The following is a 23169-nucleotide window of genomic DNA, read 5'->3' as shown; positions in this document are numbered from 1 at the left end:
CTTGTTTACCCCATATTGCCAGTGACCAGATCCTGTTGGTTTTATAACTAAATATCTTTAGATTCTTTCCCCTATTTTCTCTTCTGTCAAAGTCCCAAGTTTTCAGAATTTATTGCTTGAAGAGTACAAAAGTTTCCTGACCAATTACTCCTAATTTAGCCTGCTTTATACTCCAGTGTCATACTACCAGTGGTGAGCTCTTTAAACCAAGCATGACTGTGCCCATGCCTTGCGTAAAATATTTAAGTGTTCTGTTGCCTTCAGGTAAGTTCTAGAACTTTGACTTGATGTACAAAGCCCGTCACATTATTGCTTCTGACTACTTGTTCAGACACATACTTGCTAATCCCTGACATGCACCTTTTACTCAGGCCGCACTAACTCCCCGCAGGTCCCACAAGTGTACCATATTCTTTTGTAGCTGTGCCTCTGGATGAAATCAACTCCTTTCTTTTATTCTTGACTTATTTTTCAAGACTCATCTCCAAGTTTATGTCTCAGTATGCCTACCCTCCCTTGTTCAGGCAGTCTTAACGGTCCTTTCTTTGTTTTCTCATAGCAAACTATGCTTCCGTATTTCCTAACTAAAATGGATGTTCAGAATTTAAAATAATGTGTGCTTTAATTAAATATCTATTACCTCAGTAGTTGATCCTTATTAACATCCACCTTTCATAATTACAGCCAAAGTCAAGGCCGGTCGTATATAATGTGGGTTTTTTTTTTCTTTTTAATTGTATAGCATTTGCAATTGAGTAATCCAAAATCTAATTTAAATTTCATTTGACTTCAGTATAGCCTTTGTGAGAAAGTATGAGTTTCCAAGTTATTTTTTCCCCATGTTGATGGTTTATTTCTTCCTCCTTTAGAGGCTGGTTTCATTTAAAGAATTTATAGTATGTTGTATACCATGCATTGAACTAAAGCTGTTTCTCAGTATTTCAGATTATAAAACTATTACTCAACATTTCAGATGACAGTTTTTGTTACTTCATGGTTGATATAAGCTAATGCTCTTTAAGTTTCATCATTCATCTGTTCATTGCATTCATTAAGAAAAAACATTGATTATAGTAGTTACAAATTAAAGATATATAAATCAGTCCATGCAGAGCTTACCGTCTAGGCAAGGTTGAAGAGAATGCACATTGGTTATCATTTAAACAATAAAATCTTTTAATGTCTCTTTATAGAATATATGATTATTAAGCTTCAGATCATTCTACTCAAATAGGTCTTCCCCATTTAGGACTTCATTCATTTTTTCATTTATTCAGCACATATTTATTGAGCACCTATAGTGTGCTCAGCGCTCTGCCAGTCATAAGAGAAGCAACCATGAACAAAATCAGACCCATAGATCTTGCAATGGAATGGGAAAGACAGGATTCCCAAGCATCAAACAAAAAAATTAAATTATAATTCTGATCATTCTTACCAACTGTAGGTATGCAGTGCCATTTAGGTTTATGAAAGGAGCATTTAACTTTTTTTGAAAGATCAGGGAGGGCAGAGATTTGAAAGGAAAGTGGATATTGGCTAGGGTAAGATCATTTCGAGCACAGCCTCTATGGCAGTTGTAGGCCTGTGGCAGGAGGAAGCATATTGTATATGTGAACAAGCACAAGGTGAGGTGAAGAAAGCAGAAAAAGAAGTGGAACAGGAAGAGAGTCTGGAGAGCTAGAGGGGGAAATGAGTGCACTCTTGTAGATCTTGTTAAGGACTTTATCTTAAGAGCAATGAGTTTATTTTAAGAGCCGCTGAAGTAGGGGGGAACCCAGATTGTATTTGCATTTCAAAGCCTTCATCTGGCTATACTGAAGTGAAGTGATTTAAGAGCTTTCCTAAATCCCGGTGGGAATTGATAGGAGTTTGACCTGGGTCGGTAGTTGGCTGTAGAGGTGGAGATGAGTAGATTGATTTGAGAAATATCGGGGAGGAGGAGGGGAAAGAGAGGGAGGGGTCAAGGAAGTCTGGTTTCTACTTTGCATTATTCATTGAGGTTGCATGGCTAGATAAGAACAAGGTTTGGGGCTAAATTAAATTAAGCCTTGGGCTGTAGCATTTGAGAAATCTTTAAGAAATTTACATGTTAAATTTACCCACAGCAGCAGTGTGGTAGAAATATTTAAAAAAATACGAATCTTGATCCCTGTTTTAGAAGTTATGATCACATTGAAAAAAATAAGGTACAGGCACAGGACATATTTAAATGACACACACACTCAAGACCTACTTATTATGTAATACAGAATGCAGTCCCTTACCCAATATCCTTTTTCATCTTATATTATATTTAATTATTTAAACTTAATTATATAACATTTCATCTTTGAAGCATATTAAATATTAACATATAATTATTGGCAACTAATGAAATTAATTTATTCATTCAAATTCTGGGAAAGTACATACACACACTTTTTTTAGGACTACTCAAATATATATAAAGAGTAGTTTCATCATATATTTGAATATGCTGTTCATTGGTCTACAGACTAGGTTTTTTTAAAGTGTTAACTGATGTTAGTTACAAAGGGATTCTAAAAAGCCATACTATTAGTTGTAACTCTCTACAATTCTCTCACACATTCCTCTGCAAAAACAGGCAAATATGTGGTGAATACAGACAGGGTGATGGCTTCTGAAAGGCTTTGTGGACAAGGGATTTGAAGAGCAGACAGGATTTGTACAGGCAAAGTTTAAGTAAGAGCACTTTCTTAGTGGAGGGTCAAAAGGATTCAAGAATTGGAAGGTGTGGTTGAGGTGGACACCAGTAGGATTCATTAGTAAGTCGGGCTGGGAGGACATACAGGGTCAGTATTATGCCCTGTTTACATAGTAGTGCTTACACCTAGGCTTTTGAAGTAAGACTTTTAATTGTTTTCCATGTGATAATATGAAGCTATTTCGTCCATCCTTTTGCAGGCTCCCGTCTTCGTCAGGAAGATTTTCCACCTCGCATTGTTGAACACCCTTCCGACCTAATTGTGTCAAAAGGAGAACCTGCAACTTTGAACTGTAAAGCTGAAGGCCGCCCCACACCCACTATCGAATGGTACAAAGGGGGGGAGAGAGTGGAGACAGACAAAGATGACCCTCGCTCACACCGAATGTTGCTGCCAAGTGGATCTTTATTTTTCTTACGCATAGTTCATGGACGAAAAAGCAGGCCTGATGAAGGGGTCTACGTCTGTGTAGCAAGGAATTACCTCGGAGAGGCTGTGAGCCATAATGCATCGCTGGAGGTGGCTAGTAAGTAAAATGGGCTTTCAGCTTTTGACAGCGGGAATGGGACAGTGGGATCATTTGCCTGGAGAACGGTAATAAAAAGTCAAACCTGTATCCCAGGCTTTACTTGAGAAAATGCCTAGCGTTTTGTATGAATACAATCCTCTATCTATTCGTTTTTCTTTTTTTTTAAATATTTCTCATCATACCTAGTTATTCAAGCTAATTTGGGATTTGCACATGGTTGTTGAACCATTTTACTTTGGATTTGGAGCTGTTTCCTCTTGAACATTTTCATTGAAATTGATTTATTGAATTGACTTATCCTTCTTTGTTGCTTTCAAATATATTGAAGACAAGTATGTTTCTGTGAAAAGAATAGCATGGGGTATTTTTCATTTGTCTTCATTTGGAGAAATACTTTCAACTGGTAGTATAAGATATGGGTTTAAACTGTTTCTAATTCTTAGAAATATATTGTACTTTTGGTAAAGCTATAATTTTATAGATGAAATAAATGTATGTGCCGCATACTTTAAATCTTGGCTGCGGTGGGGCACTCTGGGAGGGAAACCTGTCTATGTAATGCTCGGGTAGTTGATGGTTTAGTTTATTTACACAAATACCAAATGCAGCTCATTTGCAATCACCTCAAGAAGGATCTGTTGACTAATGATTAAATTATTGGGTGTGTAATGTATTTGAATACAAATTGGGCTTCTCTTATTTTCAGTAAACATCCACAGAGGGTAGCCAGAAAGTTTCATTTCCTTGCAAGAATCGTTCTGTGTTTCATAGGTACAGTTGAGAATTGCATAGGGATTGGTTGGAAAGACAAATGAAATTTAGATGTCTAATACACTTTACGTAAAATTACGGATGAAACTGCGTACATAACTATGTATATATGGATATATAACGTTTTCCAAGACGATTGGTATTTTGATACAATTTATGTTCAAAATTTTAACGATATAATCAGCTTCACAATCTCTAACATCATCTCTAATATTCAACTAGAACTGAATATATAGATCCACAGTTATGCAATTATAGACATAGAGAGGAATTTAGAAAAAGATTTTCCAACTTGATGAGGTTACTAGTGTGGAATCAGTCCCCAAGAATCTAGATGAGTTGATTGCCCTCATAGACCATGTAGTACTTAGGGTAAGAGAGAATGCCAAAGATGTCTAACGTGAGCATAAAACTTAGATAAAAAATGAAAGTAACCATTTAAAACTATGCCAGAACTAGCCACTCACCTTTTTAAAACATCTACTTGAAACTCAAATTTATATTTCTCTTCACATTTAATTGATCACAAACTTATTGTACTTCCTCTTATTGCCTTGATTCTCAGTGAAAATCTTAGAACTACATAAGTGAGATGTATAAAAGCTGTAATCACAGCAGCAGGCTACTTTTCTCTCCCTCCCTCTCTCCCTTTCTCCCTTCCTTCCTTTCTCCCTCCCTCCCTTCATCTATCTATCTTTCTTTCTCTCTTTCTTTCTTTCTTTCTTTCTTTCTTTCTTTCTCTCTCTCTCTCTCTCTCTCTCTGTCTCCAAATTTAGATGTGGTGCAGGCAAAAGAAGCTTAAATGTTTTTATTGAAGAATATATATATTTTGGTGCAGTCTTCTTTCAGGGTATGATATTAATACCTTTCTACCTTTTGACCCGTTTATATTTAAGATACTGATTTCCTATGGAGATAAAATTAACATTTGAAAACAAACATAAAGAATCAAGAAAAATGATGTAGGTGACCTAGGCCAACTCTTATTTTTGGTAGATAAGAAATTGCAGATCCAAAGGAAAAACAGAGTAATTGTTTATTCTCTGAAATTATAATTCCTTATAAATGAAATGTGTACCAATAGAAATATATATCTGAGATCATATTGTGTTTCTGTGTTATTTCTTACTCTACTTGCATTCTGATCATTGCCAGAATTTTTAGAAAAGGTTATAGACTTGAATAGAACATCTAAATGCTTACCCTCTAGATCTCACCTTTCAAAACACCTTTAGTTTTACTTTAGATGATCAAGATACCCTTAATGCACTGGGATTTAGAGAGCTGTGTTTTTCTGATCTGGCTTTTGTGTAGCTATTTTAAAAGACATTATTAGTTTCCAGTTAAATTCTTTTTCTAAGCAAGACATTCCATTACCTTGTGAGTCCATTATGGGAAAAGCTTTTCCAGTCTTAGTCAACAAATACACCTTCAAGGAACTGAAGCCAGACATAAGATCATTATATAACTTTTATCAGTAAATATTCTAATACATAGTCCCTGAATGCATAAATCTCAAATTATAGTGTGATATTTCTCATTATGTCTCCAAAACGTTTCAAGCTCCGGAGAAAAGGGAATATTATAATTTGCTGAATAAAATTCAGCTAAGGTACTTGAAACAATACTTTAAGATCATAGTCATTAACAATTCATATATGTAGAAAGGCAGAATGTATATTGTATATTTATCACACATATTTTGATATTCATAAGGATAGTTTGATAATAAAGATTTTTTATTAGTGATGATAATAATTATTCTAAACCCTGAGAAAAGTTTGAGTAGTGTTTGTTTTCAACAGTTTTTATACTTGTTAGATTACAATAAACAGTGTGTTTTTATTTGGATAAATCATATTATTTTGTAACCTAAGTTATATGGGAAAAATTCAGTGCTCTGGAGTTAAAATGGGTTTTGTGTGTTTAAAAAATTATTTAGTAAATTCAGGCTTTAATGCACTACAAATAGAAATGTAGTGATATAGTTAACCTGTATTTCAGGTATTTATTTTAGGCAATGGTTACTGTTAATTCACCATTTTAAAATATGTTTGTGTCCTAAAATGGAAAGTTGCCTTTTGGGTGTTACATGAATAACCAGATTGTGTGTGTTGGTTGGGAGGTGGGGGTTGAGGGTGGAGGTCCAGGGAAACATGTGCCATATTTGCTGTGGGTTAAATCTGTAAAGTATGGTTCTAGTTTGGTTTTATTTTGTCCTGGAAAATATTACTACATTTTTTTTTTCACATTTTCTGAGTTTAGGTACCAGAAGTTCAATAAGAACTATTCTTATCCTTCCCAAAGACACAGGAAGACAAAGATTGCATCTAATTTCCTAGTGACACTGTAGCCCAAAGTAAAAGCATTAACAAAAGTGTCTAGAGGCAACACAGATTTCACAGCACAGTTGTTGGTAATGCTTTTAAAAACATTTATCTGTGTTTTATTTGCCTTTAAACCAAGTTTTACAGCTGTAACAACAACTGGATTTCCCGGTTCCTAACAATTGTCAATCTCTCAAACACTGGAAAAAAAAAAAAAAAAAAGACATTGAATGTCATTGAAAACCTTAGTTTCTGTGCAGAAATGATAATAACTGTGTCTTTTGTGTCTTTAATATTTATTGAAATTGAAAAAGTACACCAAAAGGATAGCATTTATTGGCTATTTTTAGGATTGTTTATTTTTTATTTCCATTTAAATCCCAGTTATAACCAGGTTAGACCCAGTGAAAAGCACTGGCCAGCCTTTTGGTGCTGATCCTTGCCATGTAGTAAAAGCTGCATTCCTTGTTCTTGAAATCTCAGTTTCAATGCAATGACAAAGTTATCTCACACAATTATAAAGTCTAAAAATTGGAATGCTGAGAAATATATGATGGTCCTTACTAGAGTTTCCTGGAATTTTTGGAAGTTTATCTCTGTAAAGGAAAAGAATTTTTAATCACAGATGTATTTTTTAAATTTATTTTTTAATTCTTATTTCTCTTTGCAAACCAAGAATGCTATATCTTGATGGGGACATTAAATTGGAAAATTTCGGAGATATTGCTCATTGTTTCTAAGATTTATGAAAACTTTACTCTTTATCTAATTCAGTTTCAAACTAAGCTTTCTAAAATGGTCTTACAAGTGGTATTTTCTTGTTTGTCTTGTATTAGCTCTATTCAAGAGTCTACTAAATGTTTAGGAAAATATTTTATGGGTCTATTCTCCATTCTCCTGTACCCAACATTATCCCTTACTAAATTTAGAACTCCATTTTGTGCCTGGCACAAATTGATAGCACAGTTCTTAGACACAACTTATATTTAATAAGTAATTTGATCTTGGGTAATTGCATTGAATTTTAAGGAAAATTAATCTGAACCCTGACCCTCATGCTTTCCATTGTAGAACATGGCCCTCTACGTCATCTGCTAAGCAGTGCCCAGTTAGCATATGGCTATTTGTTTCCTATTTAAGCTGTTTTCTCTTGAGGAAAAGAAATTCCCTTCAGACTAGGCAGACATCTGCTAGCTGTCTTAGCAGCAAAACCGGGGAACTATCTTTCCTGGAAAAAAAACAAAACAAAACAAACATTTTGTCCAATTAATCAAAGATTAAGTATTCTCAGATTTTATTAACTGGAGTACATTTTAATAGTAATTACTCTGGGGTAAATGTTTATATTTTGAGGTAATATTTTCCTACTACTTTCAATATAGCATGATCTTTTATTGTTATTAAATGATACACATCAAAGTGATTTAGAATTTGATTTATCCAATTTTCCTCCTTTGGGTAAAATTACAAAGTACACTAACCATGGATGCTAAGTAGCCATGTGTTTACCTAGGGACAATAGAATGTATTCCTAAAATCTGGACCTTGGAAGATGGAAGGATTACTCCTAGAGGTGAAATGGTTCAGATGAGCAGGTGGAAGTAGCATATGCCATTATATTTTAAAATATTGATTGATCGATTGATTGATTGTGTGCACACACATAATCAATCTGACCTCTATTATGATCAGACACTAGAATTATTTATACAGTTTATATGCACACACACATACACATTGTTTCCTGATAGACTTTTTATCTTTGAAATGGAATTTGCTTTATATTGCATATTTAAAAATATTATTTCCTCTACTTCATTTGCTTTATTTTTTTAACTAGCCATTTTCAAGTGCTTTTACCACATTCTAAAACCTTTTTTATATCTTATTTTTGTTTTCAGTACTCAAAGGAAGAATGTTAGTCATTTAGTTTAATGATTTAAAAATCTTTCGACTTCCTGGTACACTTATATTCTAAAATGAAATGATTCTTTGTTCCAAAATTGATTCATGATTAAATGAAATTATGCATATAAAGTGTGTAACACAGTGACTGGCACATAATTATAAATCATAAATTATAAATCATAAATTTAATCATTGGTGCTATTATTTTCATTACTTTTTCCCTCTTTATCTTGTTTCATCAAACACCAAGATTAATTTTTGTATAAAGGGGATTTGATGTTTCTGATTGGGAAGTGGACTCACTTCATTTAAAATTTTAAGATATGTGCATTAATATACTAAAATATAAGTACACTGCTTCAGTAAGTAAATTTTCTTAAATTAATTTCTGGTTAAGTAAAAAATGTGTTGAATATATTAAATTCCACCTTGAATTTGGAAATCAGTGGTATGAGAAATTTAGCTTTACCTGAAAGTCTTCAGTACTAATGCAGGACATGCAATAGTGTGAATTCAAATCATTTTTCTTTCAGGGACAAATGAAAAAATTCAGTTTTATAACTTTCACAGTTGGGATAACATTCATATTTTTTCTGATTAAATTTATGTATTTGTTCATGTAAGTAAAGAGGCAGCATTGCTAAGTTCTATGACATGATTATGGTTACTAAACTCTTGAGTTTTTACTATCAGTCGAATATATTCTTTTGTTGTTGTCTATCTTCCTCGGCTTGTGCTGCTATAGAAAGAATACCATGTACTTGATGGCTTAACAAACATTTCTTTATTTCTGGAGGCTGGGAAGTTGGAGATCAGGGTGCCAACATGGTCAGGTTCTGGTGAAAGTTCTTTTCTTGGTTTCCTCCCATGGTAAAGAGAGGGCTCTGGTCTTTTTATCCCAGTGTAAGGACACCAGTCCCATCCTGGGGGCTCCATGCCCATGAACACATCCAACCCAAATTACCACTTAAAGTCCCCATCTCCAAATCCCATCCCACTGGGGATTAAGACTTAAACATATTTATTTGGGGGAGGGAGACACAATAATCCATACCTGCCTTTAATGATTATCTTTAGATTTTTGTTATTGGGTTTATAGTTATTTTATCGTATTAAGTCACTGAGAAATAAAAATCAGAAAATCAGGGGAAAAAGTTCTGTAATCTCCATGATTACAGAAGTAGCAGGCCCGTCAGATCACTCGTTGCATCCAGATGTTAGGTTTAAATTGTGTCATAAATCAAGTATAGACACATTATACCTTCAAGTGAATATCATGTGTGTGTGGAATTCTTTATTTGTTGGGAAAAGTAAAAGCAGCATCCTTTAGTTATTACATTAAGAGAGAAGATAGTGGCCATTTTCTTTTGAAAGAACATAACAATTCTTTCTCTCTCTCTCTCTCTCTCTCTTTGGTTTTGTCTTTTCAAAGAGTATTAGTATGAACTATGAAGGCAGAAACCTGTATTTCATAATCCATGAAGAGATGGACCCCTGAGAGATAACAGTGACGATAGGCATAAAGAGAAATTTTGAGTTTCAATGGGCATTTTAGTAGAAGACGGGGCAAAGTTTGCAGACCATTTGAGTGTGGGTGTTAGGGGAGTTGGCTCTGTTAGAGAATGTATTATTTATTCACAAATAACCAACAGGTTATATTCTGCCTTAAAACCCCTACTAGTTAAACACTGTTCAAGGTCTATGTTCAGTTGACTTCTCCAGCAAACTTTTTATGTTTTTCCTTTTTCTCACGTAACTGTTATCTATTAATCTTTAGTAGATTTGTAGAATGATCGTAAGAGTAGAGGCACATTATGCATTTCTTTTCCTTTACTACCAACCGCAGGTTAATGAAGGTGATTAATAAGCTTACAGAGATCATTTTTATATAACTTCAGAAAATTGAATTTTATTTGTGATAATACTGTACATGTTCTTGTAATCTCATCACCAAGAGTTAACTACTGTTGAAAGTTGGGTAGATATCCTTTTAGATACTTTAAGGTCCCTATACATGCTCTGGGGAAAACTATTCACTATTCAATCATTATTCAATCTTAGGTGGACAAAAAAGGCATTGGATATATCTACGTCATAAAGACTAATAGGAAAAGTTTAGCTCTTCAGATTGGATGCTACAAAACAACTTACTTCTGCTGAATATTACTAGAGACACCATCCTGGACAAGATTCAGGCTAGTAATTATGGGGTTAGAGGTTACATATACCATTACCAGTCTCATGAGCCACTCCTTTTATTTTCTCAAAAAGTAGATGGTGTTCATATGTGTTGAAAAATACTAAGATGATTATTTCAACACTAGTTGATGCTTAGATATAAAGCCCCTTAAGGCTTCCAGAAAATAAATTCAATATTTAGTTATTTATGGGAAATTCTTGGCAGTGTCTCCTCCTTTCAACAGTACTGTTTGTCAAAAATATTAAAATAACAAAATAGTTCTGCTTACTTCTCTAATCTTATCATCATATCACTCCTCCTTTTAATCCTCCTAATTTACTTTTGACTTAAATGCTAGAAGTTTTTCCTGCATACACAGACCAGCTTGAGAATCATTTGTATGTATTTTAAAACAAGTGACAAATTTATTTAATAAAACATACCTAAAACTTCTTAGTATAATGAATTTTAAGATTTTTTATTTTTATTTATTTATTTTTTAAAGTAAGCTCCACACTGGGTGTGGAGCCCCTTGCAGGGCTTGAACTCATGACCCTGGGATCAAGACTTGAGCTGAGATCAAGGGTTGGACATGCAACTGACTTGAGTCACTCAGGTGTCCCTAATTTTAATTAATACAATATAAATTAGCTTAAGCTGTCATTAATTATCAATTTAAACTTTTTTTGTCAGGTTAAAATAAAATTCTGTTGAATGTTTTTGGGGGTGTAAACGTTCTCTGTTTCTTTGTTACCCAAAGTGGACATTAAAAATGTTGTTTTTAAAGCCGGAAATTAAATAAATATGTGAAAAATACCAAAATACAGTTTATAAAAAAAAGATTTTATTTTCCTTTCCAAAATGACTCTTTCTAGGGGCGCCTGAGTGGCACAGCGGTCGGGCGCCTGCCTTCGGCTCAGGGCGTGATCCCGGTGTTATGGGATCGAGCCCCACATCAGGCTCCTCCGCTATGAGCCTGCTTCTTCCTCTCCCACTCCCCCTGCTTGTGTTCCCTCTCTCGCTGGCTATCTCTGTCAAATAAATAAATAAAATCTTAAAAAAAAAAATGACTCTTTCTAGGCATTCTGCTTAGTTCTAGCTATTCAGTGGTGAAAAAAAAAAAGAACTGGTTTCTGCCTTCATGGAAATTACAATACAATGGGGAGAAAGAATGAGGACAGAAAATAAGCAACTAATATACAAATAACGTTATGGTTAAAAATTGTGACAAATGCCAGGAAGAATTGGGGTCAAACTGAGAACTGAAGTACAAGATGTTACCAAAACACAGAGTAAAAGAAAAAGCATTTCAGGTAGATAGAACAGTACATTTAAAAGGCCATAAGAAAATGATGGACTTGGGCATATTTGAGAAAATGAAAGATGGTTGGTATGGCATATGAGTAAGGGAGACAGCTAAGGAAATAGGTGGGGTCTGGATCATGCAGGGTCCCGTTACCAGGTTAATAATGTTGGATTGTATGTTCAGTGCAATGAGAACCACAGAAGGTTTTGGGGCAATAGTGGAGGTGGCATAATCTGATTTATACTTTATGACTCATGTGATACTTGAATACTGTATGCATAGCGAATGAGTTGTGGAATGACTGGGGGAGACCAATTAGGAAGCTCCTGCAGTATTCCAGGCAGAAGATGATGCCAGTGAAGCAGGTGGTAGTAATGGAGATGAAGAGAAAAGCAAGGAATCAATTTAGGATTGAAGGATTGAAGGATCCAAGGTTTGAAGACTTGGCTTAATTCTGAAGGGTGAGACAGTAGAGGTTGAAATTTTGCGAGATACAGTTACTGGTAATTGCAAAGTTAAGGTCAAGTCTATGACCATGCAGATGGGATTGAGAGTTTAGGTGATGTTATCTTTGAGTGGCTGACTATAGATCAGTATGCTGCAGCCCATCACGATCCCTAGAAATTGTGTTTTCCTCTTTTATCTCAGCCTGCAATATGCTTACTTTCCTGTTCCACTGGTCACTACCTTACAGTCATCTCAAGATGGAACCATGCCATGACCCAAGTGCCTAGTACCATTCCTGGCACATTGCAGGTGAAGTGGTCTGGTGTGTAACTCAGAAGGGTTTTATTCCATGTGTGATGAACATGATAGAGTGTCATAATGCCACTTCAAGGTGCAGTCTAATCTATCATTTTCACTCATTCCCCACACAATTTCTTTGTAAAGTCAAGCAGTTCACAGGATCTCCAACACTCATTTGAAAGCACAGTTCTTAGAATGCAGTCATCAGGTACTATTTCCCTGGGAGTTTTTCTTTCTTTCAAGGTTCTGGAATATTTAAGAAGCTCTTCTGGGGATAACATTACTTAGGAAATTTAGCAGTACCTGAAGGGGTTTTCTGAAGTTCCCTCAAGAAAATCTACAAATGCAGAATAAGACCTAAGTATCTTTACTTTCTCTGTTTCTTTCTGGATAGGGAAAAAATACACAAAATAAGTATTCTGTAACAGAAATATTTGCATTCTTGTACCTTACCGGTAATCTATATATTCTCTGTAAAGCTATTATAGTCCAGTAGATTTATATTTAAATTAGAAACAAATTTGATGAGAAATCGAAGGGAAATTACAGCATAATGTTTCAAGTTTCTTATTACAATCTTAGGCTTTAGTTTGTGGTTAATCAATTTTTTTAAAAAAAGCTTAGTTAAAATTAAGATGTAAAAACCAATGGAAATCTTGACACTGCAATATGTAGGCAAGAGAGTGATAAGAAAGAGAAGAAACCCATATGGATAGTAATGTTGTGTCTAGCCATGTGAGAGAAGCAAACTCGGGTGAGGGAAGGATTGGGTGGGTTATGGGCAGCAGCTGGAGGCTTCTCCTCAAAGCGTGGCTGGGAACCAGCAGTGTGGGCATTACCTGGAAGCAAGTGAGAGATGCTGAATCAGACCCTGTATTTTAATAGTATTACAATGTAACTCATGCAAATTCAAATTTGAGAGGCAGTGGTATACATCGTGCTAGACTGGAGTTCATAGACCCCTACTCATCCCCTAGAACCAAGAAAACCTTTTGGAATGCAAACCTAATGTGGGTGATTTTTTAAAAAAGAGAAATAACTAAGAACAAGATTTTTGGTGAATTTGAATTACCCTGGGTTTCTAAACCAGGAGTGAGGGCAGGGGAAAGTGGAGAAGGATATATAGGAGACTAGTAGAAATAGCAAGTCAAGGGGCAGATGGAGAGACGGAAATACACAGAAAGAAAAGTGCAGGAGGACACAAAGGAGGCACATCCAGAGTAACTTGGAGAGAAACTCAGAGACAGAGACAGAGAGGGTGAGGGAGAGGGGAGAAGGTAGAGGAGAGAGAGAAAGCAAGACAAACAAGGGGAAAGGGCAAGAGAGATGCAGACAGAAGAGAAGTAGAGAGAGAATGTGCTGAGGGTTGCGGGGGTGTAGTTATGGTAAGGATTAAACTTGAAAGAGTAGAGAAATATACATTAGCCTGGGTGGAGAAGGAAGACAATGTTTACTATGTACGAGTATTTGCAGATAGTGGGATATGAAGCAAAGAACAGAATAATCAAAACTTTATCAGTATGCATAACATTGTTGATCAAAAAAAGTAGTACACAAACTCTATCTTAGGTGTTTTTATATAAATTCATGGAAGGCTGTATTTACTTAACATAATCCAAAAGTGAAATGCTATATTTATAGCTACTTTAACTTTACATTTTCTAAAATGAAAACTATGGAAACTCTGAAATTTATTAATAAGAATAGAACCATGCTGGAAGGGTCTTTTGCAAGTCATTTAATCCATTCCTCTGACTTTCAGTCTACAATTATCTAAAGACCATTTGTTGTATTAAAAGAGGTTCAGAGCCAAAGATTATCTACCCTCTATCATCAGTACCCCTTACATGCAGCAGCATGTGTTAACACAAGTTGTTACTTTAATTTACTTAAATCCTATGCTGTGGAAGTCTTTCCTTCATTTTATATGCTAAATGATAATAGAAAAGCCATTTTTTTTAGTATAGCAGCTCATATGTTTGAAGATAGTTATTAAGTGGGGCCTAATTTTTAATAAATTATACCTGATGTTTAATTTAGGTTTCTGAGTATAAAACAGTTTCTAATCTCAGTCCCTTAGTATTTCCAAAGTGGAAATTGTAGCTATAGTAACATTTTAAGTCGTATTTAACCTAAGGTCTAAATTGAAGTTTTAATAGCGCCTATGACATTTTGCACTTGTCAAGAGAAATAAAAGTTTATGACCAAGTTATTTAGTATGCCTGAATGGGGACATTTTTAATCTTATCCAGTAAATGATGGAGTAAAACTTAGAAGAAAAGCCAGAAAGTTAAAATGAAAATGGGAAAGGACATCCCTCCCCCCCCCAAGGATTTATATTCTTTCTCAGTCTCTTCCTCTCCATCACCCTGTATATCTTTTCCACATAATACTATACTTTATCTAGATTGAGTCACATTAAGTTACCACTTTATCAGATTCTTATCTCTGTCAGACACCAGAAAATGGATTCGGAGTCTGTGATGTGGAAGGGTACTGAGAGCATTTTGACCACATAACTCAGCGCTTGTCATAGCTTACCCAAGTGACTTCCCTTAGTTCTAAAATGAGAGTGTAGGACAGGTTGTAACCTTGTTGAATCTTGCTTAAGGGAATTCTTGGAAAATATGATTATAGTGTATTTTCCTTTGGGAGCATCTCAGGAAAGAAAGTAGCAAAGAGCCAAAATTCCACAGGAGAGGAGAAAATATTTTTTGTGGTCAGTGGACTGAGAACATGTTGACAGCTGCCTTTAACTCCTGTCCTCTCATCTTTTGCCTAAATCATCAGAAACTAAAATCTTGAAGAAACTCAGAATTCTGTGGTCATACTCTGTAACACTGGGAGGCAATAAAAATTCCTTAACAGTTTTCTGTTCTTTCTTTCCTTCTTTTCTTTCTTTCTCTCCCTCCCTTCCTTCAACTAGTCACCACTGAAGTCTCTGTTCTTTCTGAATTATGTTGATTAATTAAGCCTTCTTCAAAATTTTAATCATCAACCCCAGGTGAATAACCATACATTTCTTATGATCTATTCCAAGAAGAGTTTGTGTTGTCTGAATGTAATGGGCTCTCTTAACCTTGTACAATGGTTTTTATCCACAGAGTACATTATGGACACTCTTTACAAGTTACAAATAACATTTGCACATATGTACTTTGTATATATGTATACATATATGTATTTTGTATATAGATATATATATTTGTACATATATAATTTGTACATTTATAATTTGTTCTCAACAAATTCAATTGAATTCATGTAGCATAGCTCTATGACCTTGATGAATTTACTTAACCTCTTTATGCCTCAGTTTACCTCACCTGTGAAAAGGGGATATTAATTCTACTTACCTTAGAGAGGTTTAAGAAGGATTAAATAAGTTGATATATACAAAGTACTTAGAAGTGTGGCTGGTCGATAAAGCAGTATATACATGGTATCTGTTGTATCATGAGCTATTTGCTCTGCTAGGCACATTATTAGGTAGGGGTGCTCCTGCCTTTTCTATGGTTCCAAAGGATGCCTCTCTCTATTGCAGGTAAGTGAAGGCTGACAAACTCATGCCATAAATGGTTACATTCAGAATGAGTTTTTCATTCCCAGAGTCAGCCATCCTCTCATACATAAATGTACTTAAAATCCATATAAATATTTGTAAAATGATGTATCGTCTTCATATATCAGTGCATGGTATGTCGTTTATGATAAATATATTTTTGAGGGTTTATAAAGTTATTTTCATTGGCGTGGTTAGCATTTAAATATTTCATTGTGGCTTTTCTCAACATATGTTCCAGTGAAGTATTTCTGTAAGCTGTTAAATAATAATTTGTAAAATAAGTCCTTAAACAAACTTCTACACATATCTCTTTTCTGTAAGACTTTAGAGGTTTTAAAATATTAATGAATTCTATGAAGCATGAGTAGGGGATCTAAATTACTACAGTTCCCACATTTATATGGAATGCCAAAATATTTTTTTAGAAAATAAATTGTTTTATCAGAATGCATTTTGGGTAAAAATTAGTATTTGGCATCTTATGGGTGGACATACAATTGCAAAAGTGTCTGTGTATCTCCCGTCCAGGTTGGTGGTTATTTATCTACATGGTCCTTTGTTTCAAGAACATAAGAGTAAGAATATAATGTACTATTCCATTTCTATTTTTGTTTCTTCCAGCAATGTTTTCTTCTACATCAGTATGTTGAAGCCTATAACAGGGATCCAGTCAATACTCCAAACATAGACAATTCAAATATGGTGCTTTCCCAAAACTCTGCAAAGAGGCGCTTAGCACTGTGTGTGGCCTTACCCTTCTCTCTCACTAATATCCTGTTACTGTTAATAGTCTTGACCTCAGCTTTCTAAACTTTGCTTTCCATAATGGATATAATTTACCTTGCAAGCATTTGACACAATTGACCTCTTTTGCGAAATGTTCGCTTTCCCAGAATTTCATGGCACCCAGCTAGATCTGCATTACATCCTACTGCGTGTAACTAAAGTCAGGCAATTTAACAGACAGGTTTAAATTTGATTCTGGAAGAAGGATGTACAGTAAAAGTATGGCAGCTCCAAGAAGCCATCAAGAATCTAGCCTCCTTCTATTTTTCTGTTCTGTCAGCCTTAGTATGTGGTTTTCTTCCTTGTGGTTACAAGGTGATGGCTGTACCTCTCAATGTCATCTTTCTGTGCTGTCGTAGACGGAGGAATGTAGAAAATCAGCAGCTCCCCTCCCCCTTTTAAAAAAAATCAGGACAACAATAAATTTCTGGAAATCTCACCCAATAGAATTCTATTACATTTCCTTGCCTAGAACTATGTCACATGGCTACCTTTAGTTTCAAAGATGGCTAGTGTTAAAAAACAAAACTCAAAGGAGTAAATGTGAAGATCTAATTGACTTTATTAAGTGATTTATGAATCAGGAAGCATCCCACATGGTGAGTAGAAAGATGCACCTAAGAGTTGGAACAACAAATGGAAGGTTTTTATAGGAAAGAGGGTGAGGCCAGTAGTTATCAGCAAAAGAAAAGAAAGGATTGTTTCTAGCAAGGTCACCTTCCATTAGGGGGGGAAGGACAAGGGGTCTCATCATACACACTACCTCATCTTCCTTTGGGGGAATGGAGAGGGTCCCTGTGCCAGATTACCTCACTGGTGCTGACCAGAAAATTTCAGATTTATTGACTTAGAATTCCATTCCTGGAGAGGTTGAAACTGTAGTTAAGTCTTGGTTTGCTGTCCTGGGGGCACCTTGAAGACTATAGCTTTCTTTTTAGCAAGAGAGATGTTTTTAACCAATGCACTTCTTCCCCAAACAAAATCTGGTATTTGTTGAAAGGAAGAACAGAGAATAGATGTTTAGTAGGCAATTAGCAAGATCCACCACCTACGTGCTAATATTTTCTTCTTACTTGCCTGGCTGAGTCTTGGCTTATAGTTGAAATGTTAACATTCCAGGAAGATATCTTCTTCTTCTTTCTTCTTTCTTCTTTCTTCTTTCTTCTTTCTTCTTTCTTCCTTCTTCCTCCTTTTCTTTTTTTTTCTTTCTTCTTTCTTCTTCTTTTTTCTTTTTTTTTTTTTTACTCTTACTCTGTGGCTTACCCTGGATGATCACACCTACCTCTTCGGATTCAGGCAGAACTATCGTCCAGATTTAGTCCCTGTTTTCTTCTCCCCAGACTGGACCTCTATACCCAGCTCCATTTGGAGGTCCTGGTAGTACCTCCAGCTCAAATGTCCAATATGAGACTTTCCGTCTTCCATTCCATCCCTGCCTTTCCTCTATTTTTTTCTGACTATGAAAGGGATACTGCTTTCCATCCTGCCTTCCAGACCAGAAACCGGAGCTTAATTCTTAATTCTTTCTTCCTTTCTTTCTGTCTGTTCACATCAGTTGATCCTCAGGTCTTGCTGATGATTTGTCCAATAGCTTTAGAATTTTTCCACTTATCTCTGCCCCCCCCCACTAGTCTTCTAATTAGTGTCATCATCATTTCTTACCTAGATGACTGTAATACTCTTTTGCAAGTAAAAATCTGTTCTGTCCCTCTTGATTGTTCACTCAGAGATTCTCAATGCCCTTAAAGTCTACACTTTTTATTATTTTTTAAAGATTTTATTTATTTATTTGAGAGAGTATGAGACAGAGAGAGAGCTCGAGTGGGTGGGGAGGGGCAGAAGGAGAAGGAGAAGCAGACTCCCCACTGAGCAGGGAGCCCAGCCCAGGGCTTGATCCCAGGACCCAGCTCTATCCTAGGAGCCCAGGATCATGACCTGAGCCAAAGGCAGACACTTAACCAACTGCACCACCCAGGTGCCACTAGTCTAAACTCTTTAAAATGCCTTGCAAGAATCACTCTTTGTTGCTCACTCAGGTTCTTGAATGTCCCTAAAGTCTACACTCTAAAATGATTTGCAGGGATCAGTGTGATCCTGGCCTTGTGGCCTAGAACTCACATTCTCCTTACCCCATCCCTTTGGTCTGGAAAAAAGTATTTATTGTTTCAGAGCTCAGAAGAGGCATCATTTACTCTTGGCCTCCTTTTCTGTGTATCTTACCTTTCCACTATCACATGAAGGATAACCTTACTCACACCTCTCTATATTCCTCTATCACAGTATATTACTCCTGTATTGTAGTTAGATTGTCAGTATTTACCACTTAATTGTAAACACTGTGTAACTTGTATCTAGTACAGGTCAAGATGGTGTGTTATTACTAAATCGCCATCAGGACACAATTCTATATAATGATCCCCACCAACCAACCAACAATAATGAAAAAAATGTTTTCTTTATATCCAAAGGTGCTAATGTGCAATTATTTTGGCATTTTGTTTCCCCAGCAGAAACAAGAGATTATCTGTATTTTTTAACTTGGTGTGTTTTATGCCTCTCTTTTTTTTTCCTCTCCCTATTTTGAAACTTTTTTCCCTAGAATCAACTCCAATGACAAGTCAAGTCTATGATTATACATCTCAGCTAATTTTTTGGAAAAGTTTCAAGTACAACATTCATTTATTTAATACCATATTCTGATCATTAGCTCCGACTATGAAATTTAATATATCCTCAATAGAATGAAATTAAGTTTCAGAATTTATACTAAGTAGTGAATACTGTGCAGGGATATTGAAAAAGAAATGGCTATGAATATTCTTCAGTAGAAATAAGCATCATTTTCCCCCTACATTGTTAGATAATTTTTGTGGAACATTTGTATTTAAATGTATAGCGTAAAATTTTATTCCAGTGTTTGCATTACTAATCTAATATATACTGCTTGAACATCAGTTATGACGCATGATCACAGAGAATCTTTCCAAAAACTTCAGAATTCAGATTTTTCTCTTATAATGTTAGATTTAAAAATTAATGAAATAAAAACATTGCTATGAAGATTTAATATGAATATTTAAAAATATACGTAATTTTCATGTAAGTATAAGAGACATGTTAAATATTTTAAAATTTGAGAACATTCTTTCTGCTTCTTCTTAAAGTAAGACAGAAAGCCGAGAGTATAGAAGGACACAGTCCTTTATGTTGGTACTTCTTTTAACTGACTCAGTTATGCTGATAACCACTTTCTAAGCCTATAACAGTGGATGGAAAGAGTTAATTTGAGTGAAATGGTTTCAATTTAACTAACTAATTAATTTTATTGAGATATAATGGACGTATAAAATTTTATTGCTTTTAGGTATACAACATAATGATTTGATACATGTATATATTGCAAAATGTTTACCACAGTAAGTTTAGCTAACATCTTTCACTACATATAATATTTTTTCTTGTGATGAGAACTTTTTTTTAAAAGATTTTGTTTATTTGAAGGAGAGAGAGAGAGCACAAGCAGTGGGGAGAGGCAGAGAGAGAGGGAGAAACAGCTTCCCTGCTGAGCATGGAGAGGGAGAAGCAGGGAGCTGGATGCGGGGCTCAATCCCAGGACCCTGAGATCATGACCTGAGTGGAAGGCAGACGCTTAACTGAATGAGCCACCCAGACACCCCACTTATGATGAGAACTTTTAAGATCTACTCCCTCAGCAACTTTCAAATAGGCAATACAGTGTTGGTCACTATAGTCACCATGCTGTACCTTGCACTCCTAGGACTTATTTATCTAATAACTGGAGGTTTATAGTTTTTGACCAGCTTTATCTAACTCCCCCACCCCTCTCATCACCCCACCTCTAGTACCCCTTAATCTGTTCCACTTCTAGTATCCCTTAATCTCTTCCCTGTATCTGTGAATTTGATTTGTCTTTCTCTGTCTGATTTATTTCACTTAACATAATGCCCTCAAGATCTATCCAGGCTGTTCCGTACGACAGGATTTCCCTCCTTTTTATGGCTGAACAATATTCCATTGCATGTGTGTGGAAATACACAAACACACACACCACACATACACACACTCATACAAACATACCCTGTATTTATTTTACTTGTTCATTCATAGTTTTTTCCCATGTCTTGGCCATTGTAAATCATGCTGAAGTGAACATAGGAATGCAGGTATTTTTTCGAGGTAGCAATTTCATTTCCTTCATAAATACCTGGAATTTGAATTGCTGTTGTTCTATTTTTAATTTTTTGAGGAACCTCCATACTGTTTTCCATAGTGGCTGCACTGAAAGTGGTTCCAATTTTAAAAGGATTTTTACTGAAGTCAGAAAGTATACACACATAGTCAAACTCATACACACACACACACACAAATTGAGGAAATATTTTTATATGCTATTATGGATTCAGTTAAAGCTCTTTCTTAATGTTTAAAAAATGTCAGATTCAAATCTTCTTTAGATTCTTAAAAATAGGGTTGAAGCATATGATTTATTCATGAAATTTTGGCTAGGAAAAATATGAACAAAGAAATCCTCTTCCTCTATTCTTGCCCTGAAATGCTACAGTTACTGTGTTAATTAGCTCAATGTTATTGTGGCTTATTTTTTCTTATAAATAATTTATACTTCAGTTTGCCTTCATCCTTCAAAATGGCAATGCATGAAATTGATTTGGTAGAATTGTACCTTTGATTAATATTTAATTTGAAATTATTTTACAGATTCAAGTTTAGACGTAACAGTGTCACATCTTAAGATGCTAAGTGTACATTAGAAAACTTGAGTATACACATCTTTATAATCACTCCCTATTTTATTATTCCAAGCACCATTTCCTCAGTTTATGAAATAATATATTTTATAATGTGTAAATAAAATTTCTTTTTTTGGCTTAGGAACAGAGTGGATTAAATTAAAAATCACCTCCTCCTCCCAGCTTCCTATAATATGAAATATATAACATGTAGCTGTTGTAAATATTTACCAATTTGAAAATACAGGACACTAAAACCCCAGAAAACAGGTCAAGCCCCTACTTCATGGGACTATTTCTGTCAGTCACATATTGGACGACCTTGGGCAGTCAGTTCACAATGAAAGCTATTGAGTTCCTGATGCTTATGGAGGTGAAGAAGCCAAGGACCTAGAAGAACATATTTCTTAGGCAACTTGAGTTGATGAGCAGACGAGATGGCTTGAAAGAGGGTTAATTTCTTCTAGAACAAGGGATTCTGTCTTATCGCCCTATTCCCAATCCCATGATCTCTTCTCCCCTTAATAGGCTTTTGATTTGGTACAAAGGAGGGGGCTACTTTAGAGTAGAGTTACACACATCTCCCAGAACTTGTTTGCTCTTTCAGCTCAAGAACATGGAATCTGTCCATTGATAACCTACAATGCTATGTGCACCATCTGGGAAAAGGGGATCTTGATCCAGTCCTTTTCCATTTTAACAATAAATGACTGGCAAAAAACCCAAACAAAGAAACAAACAGACAAAAAACAAGACAGGGCTGGGCTCATGTGACTAATGATATATATTTACCATTGATTTCCCTTCTTGCTATCTGTGCTGCATGAGGACAAGGAGCTTGTCACTATCACTGCTGATCAAAAACAATGCCTGGCAAGTCTCTGAAATGTTTGGTGAATGAATGTTATGTAAGTTTAATGCTCAGAATTGATTTTCTGGGACTTGCCTCAGGACTGATACTACCTCCTGTCCTCTGTGACTTAATAGGCAATGCTACTTGCTATCTTACATAATAATTGCATAATTGGTTAACTATTGGAAAGCAATTTGGACTGGTCAGAGATAAGCATTGTACAGATAAAAGGGGGTTATTTTTATTAACTAATCAATGATGTCTTCAGAATTTCTGATATTTCTTATGCTTTTGCTAAACTGTACAATCTTAGTATCTGAAAGAAAGAAATAGAGGAGAGGAAGAGGAGGGTGATGGAGAGGGTTTTAAATTTAATTAGTTCTGATGACCATTTCTATGACCCTTTCTTCAGGATTATGCTTTTTCATGAGACTTTGTGTATTTTTTTTTTTAATTGACATTTTCCAGTTTTTTAGCCTGGGGTTGTGGATTTGCGTGCCCAGGGCACATTAGTGAGTATGTGTAGGCCATTATCATGTTTGGCAGGGATGATAAGCTCGCTTTCAGAAGGGGCATTCCTGGGGTGCCTGGCTGGCTCAGCTGGAGGAGTGTGCGACTCTTGATCTTGGGGTTGTGAGTTTGATCCCCACATTGGGTGTAGAGATTACTTAAAAATAAAATCTTAAAAAAAAAAAAAAAA

The 23169-nt window shown here is 35.4% G+C and overlaps 1 protein-coding gene across 1 annotated transcript in view; it reads left to right on the top strand.

The window, feature by feature from the left end:
* Positions 1-23169, top strand: part of ROBO1 (roundabout guidance receptor 1) — a 391889-nt gene that overhangs the window by 66940 nt on the left and 301780 nt on the right. Inside the window, exon 2 of the mRNA XM_008701732.2 lies at positions 2929-3255. Coding sequence (XP_008699954.2) covers positions 2929-3255 — 327 coding nt within the window. The remainder of the gene's footprint in view (positions 1-2928; positions 3256-23169) is intronic.

This window comes from Ursus maritimus, unplaced genomic scaffold (assembly GCF_017311325.1).
Source record: "Ursus maritimus isolate PB19 unplaced genomic scaffold, ASM1731132v1 scaffold_4, whole genome shotgun sequence".
NCBI lineage: Eukaryota > Metazoa > Chordata > Mammalia > Carnivora > Ursidae > Ursus > Ursus maritimus.
The sequence above is the reverse complement of the archived record's forward strand: the minus strand, read 5'-3'. Positions and strand labels throughout refer to the sequence as shown.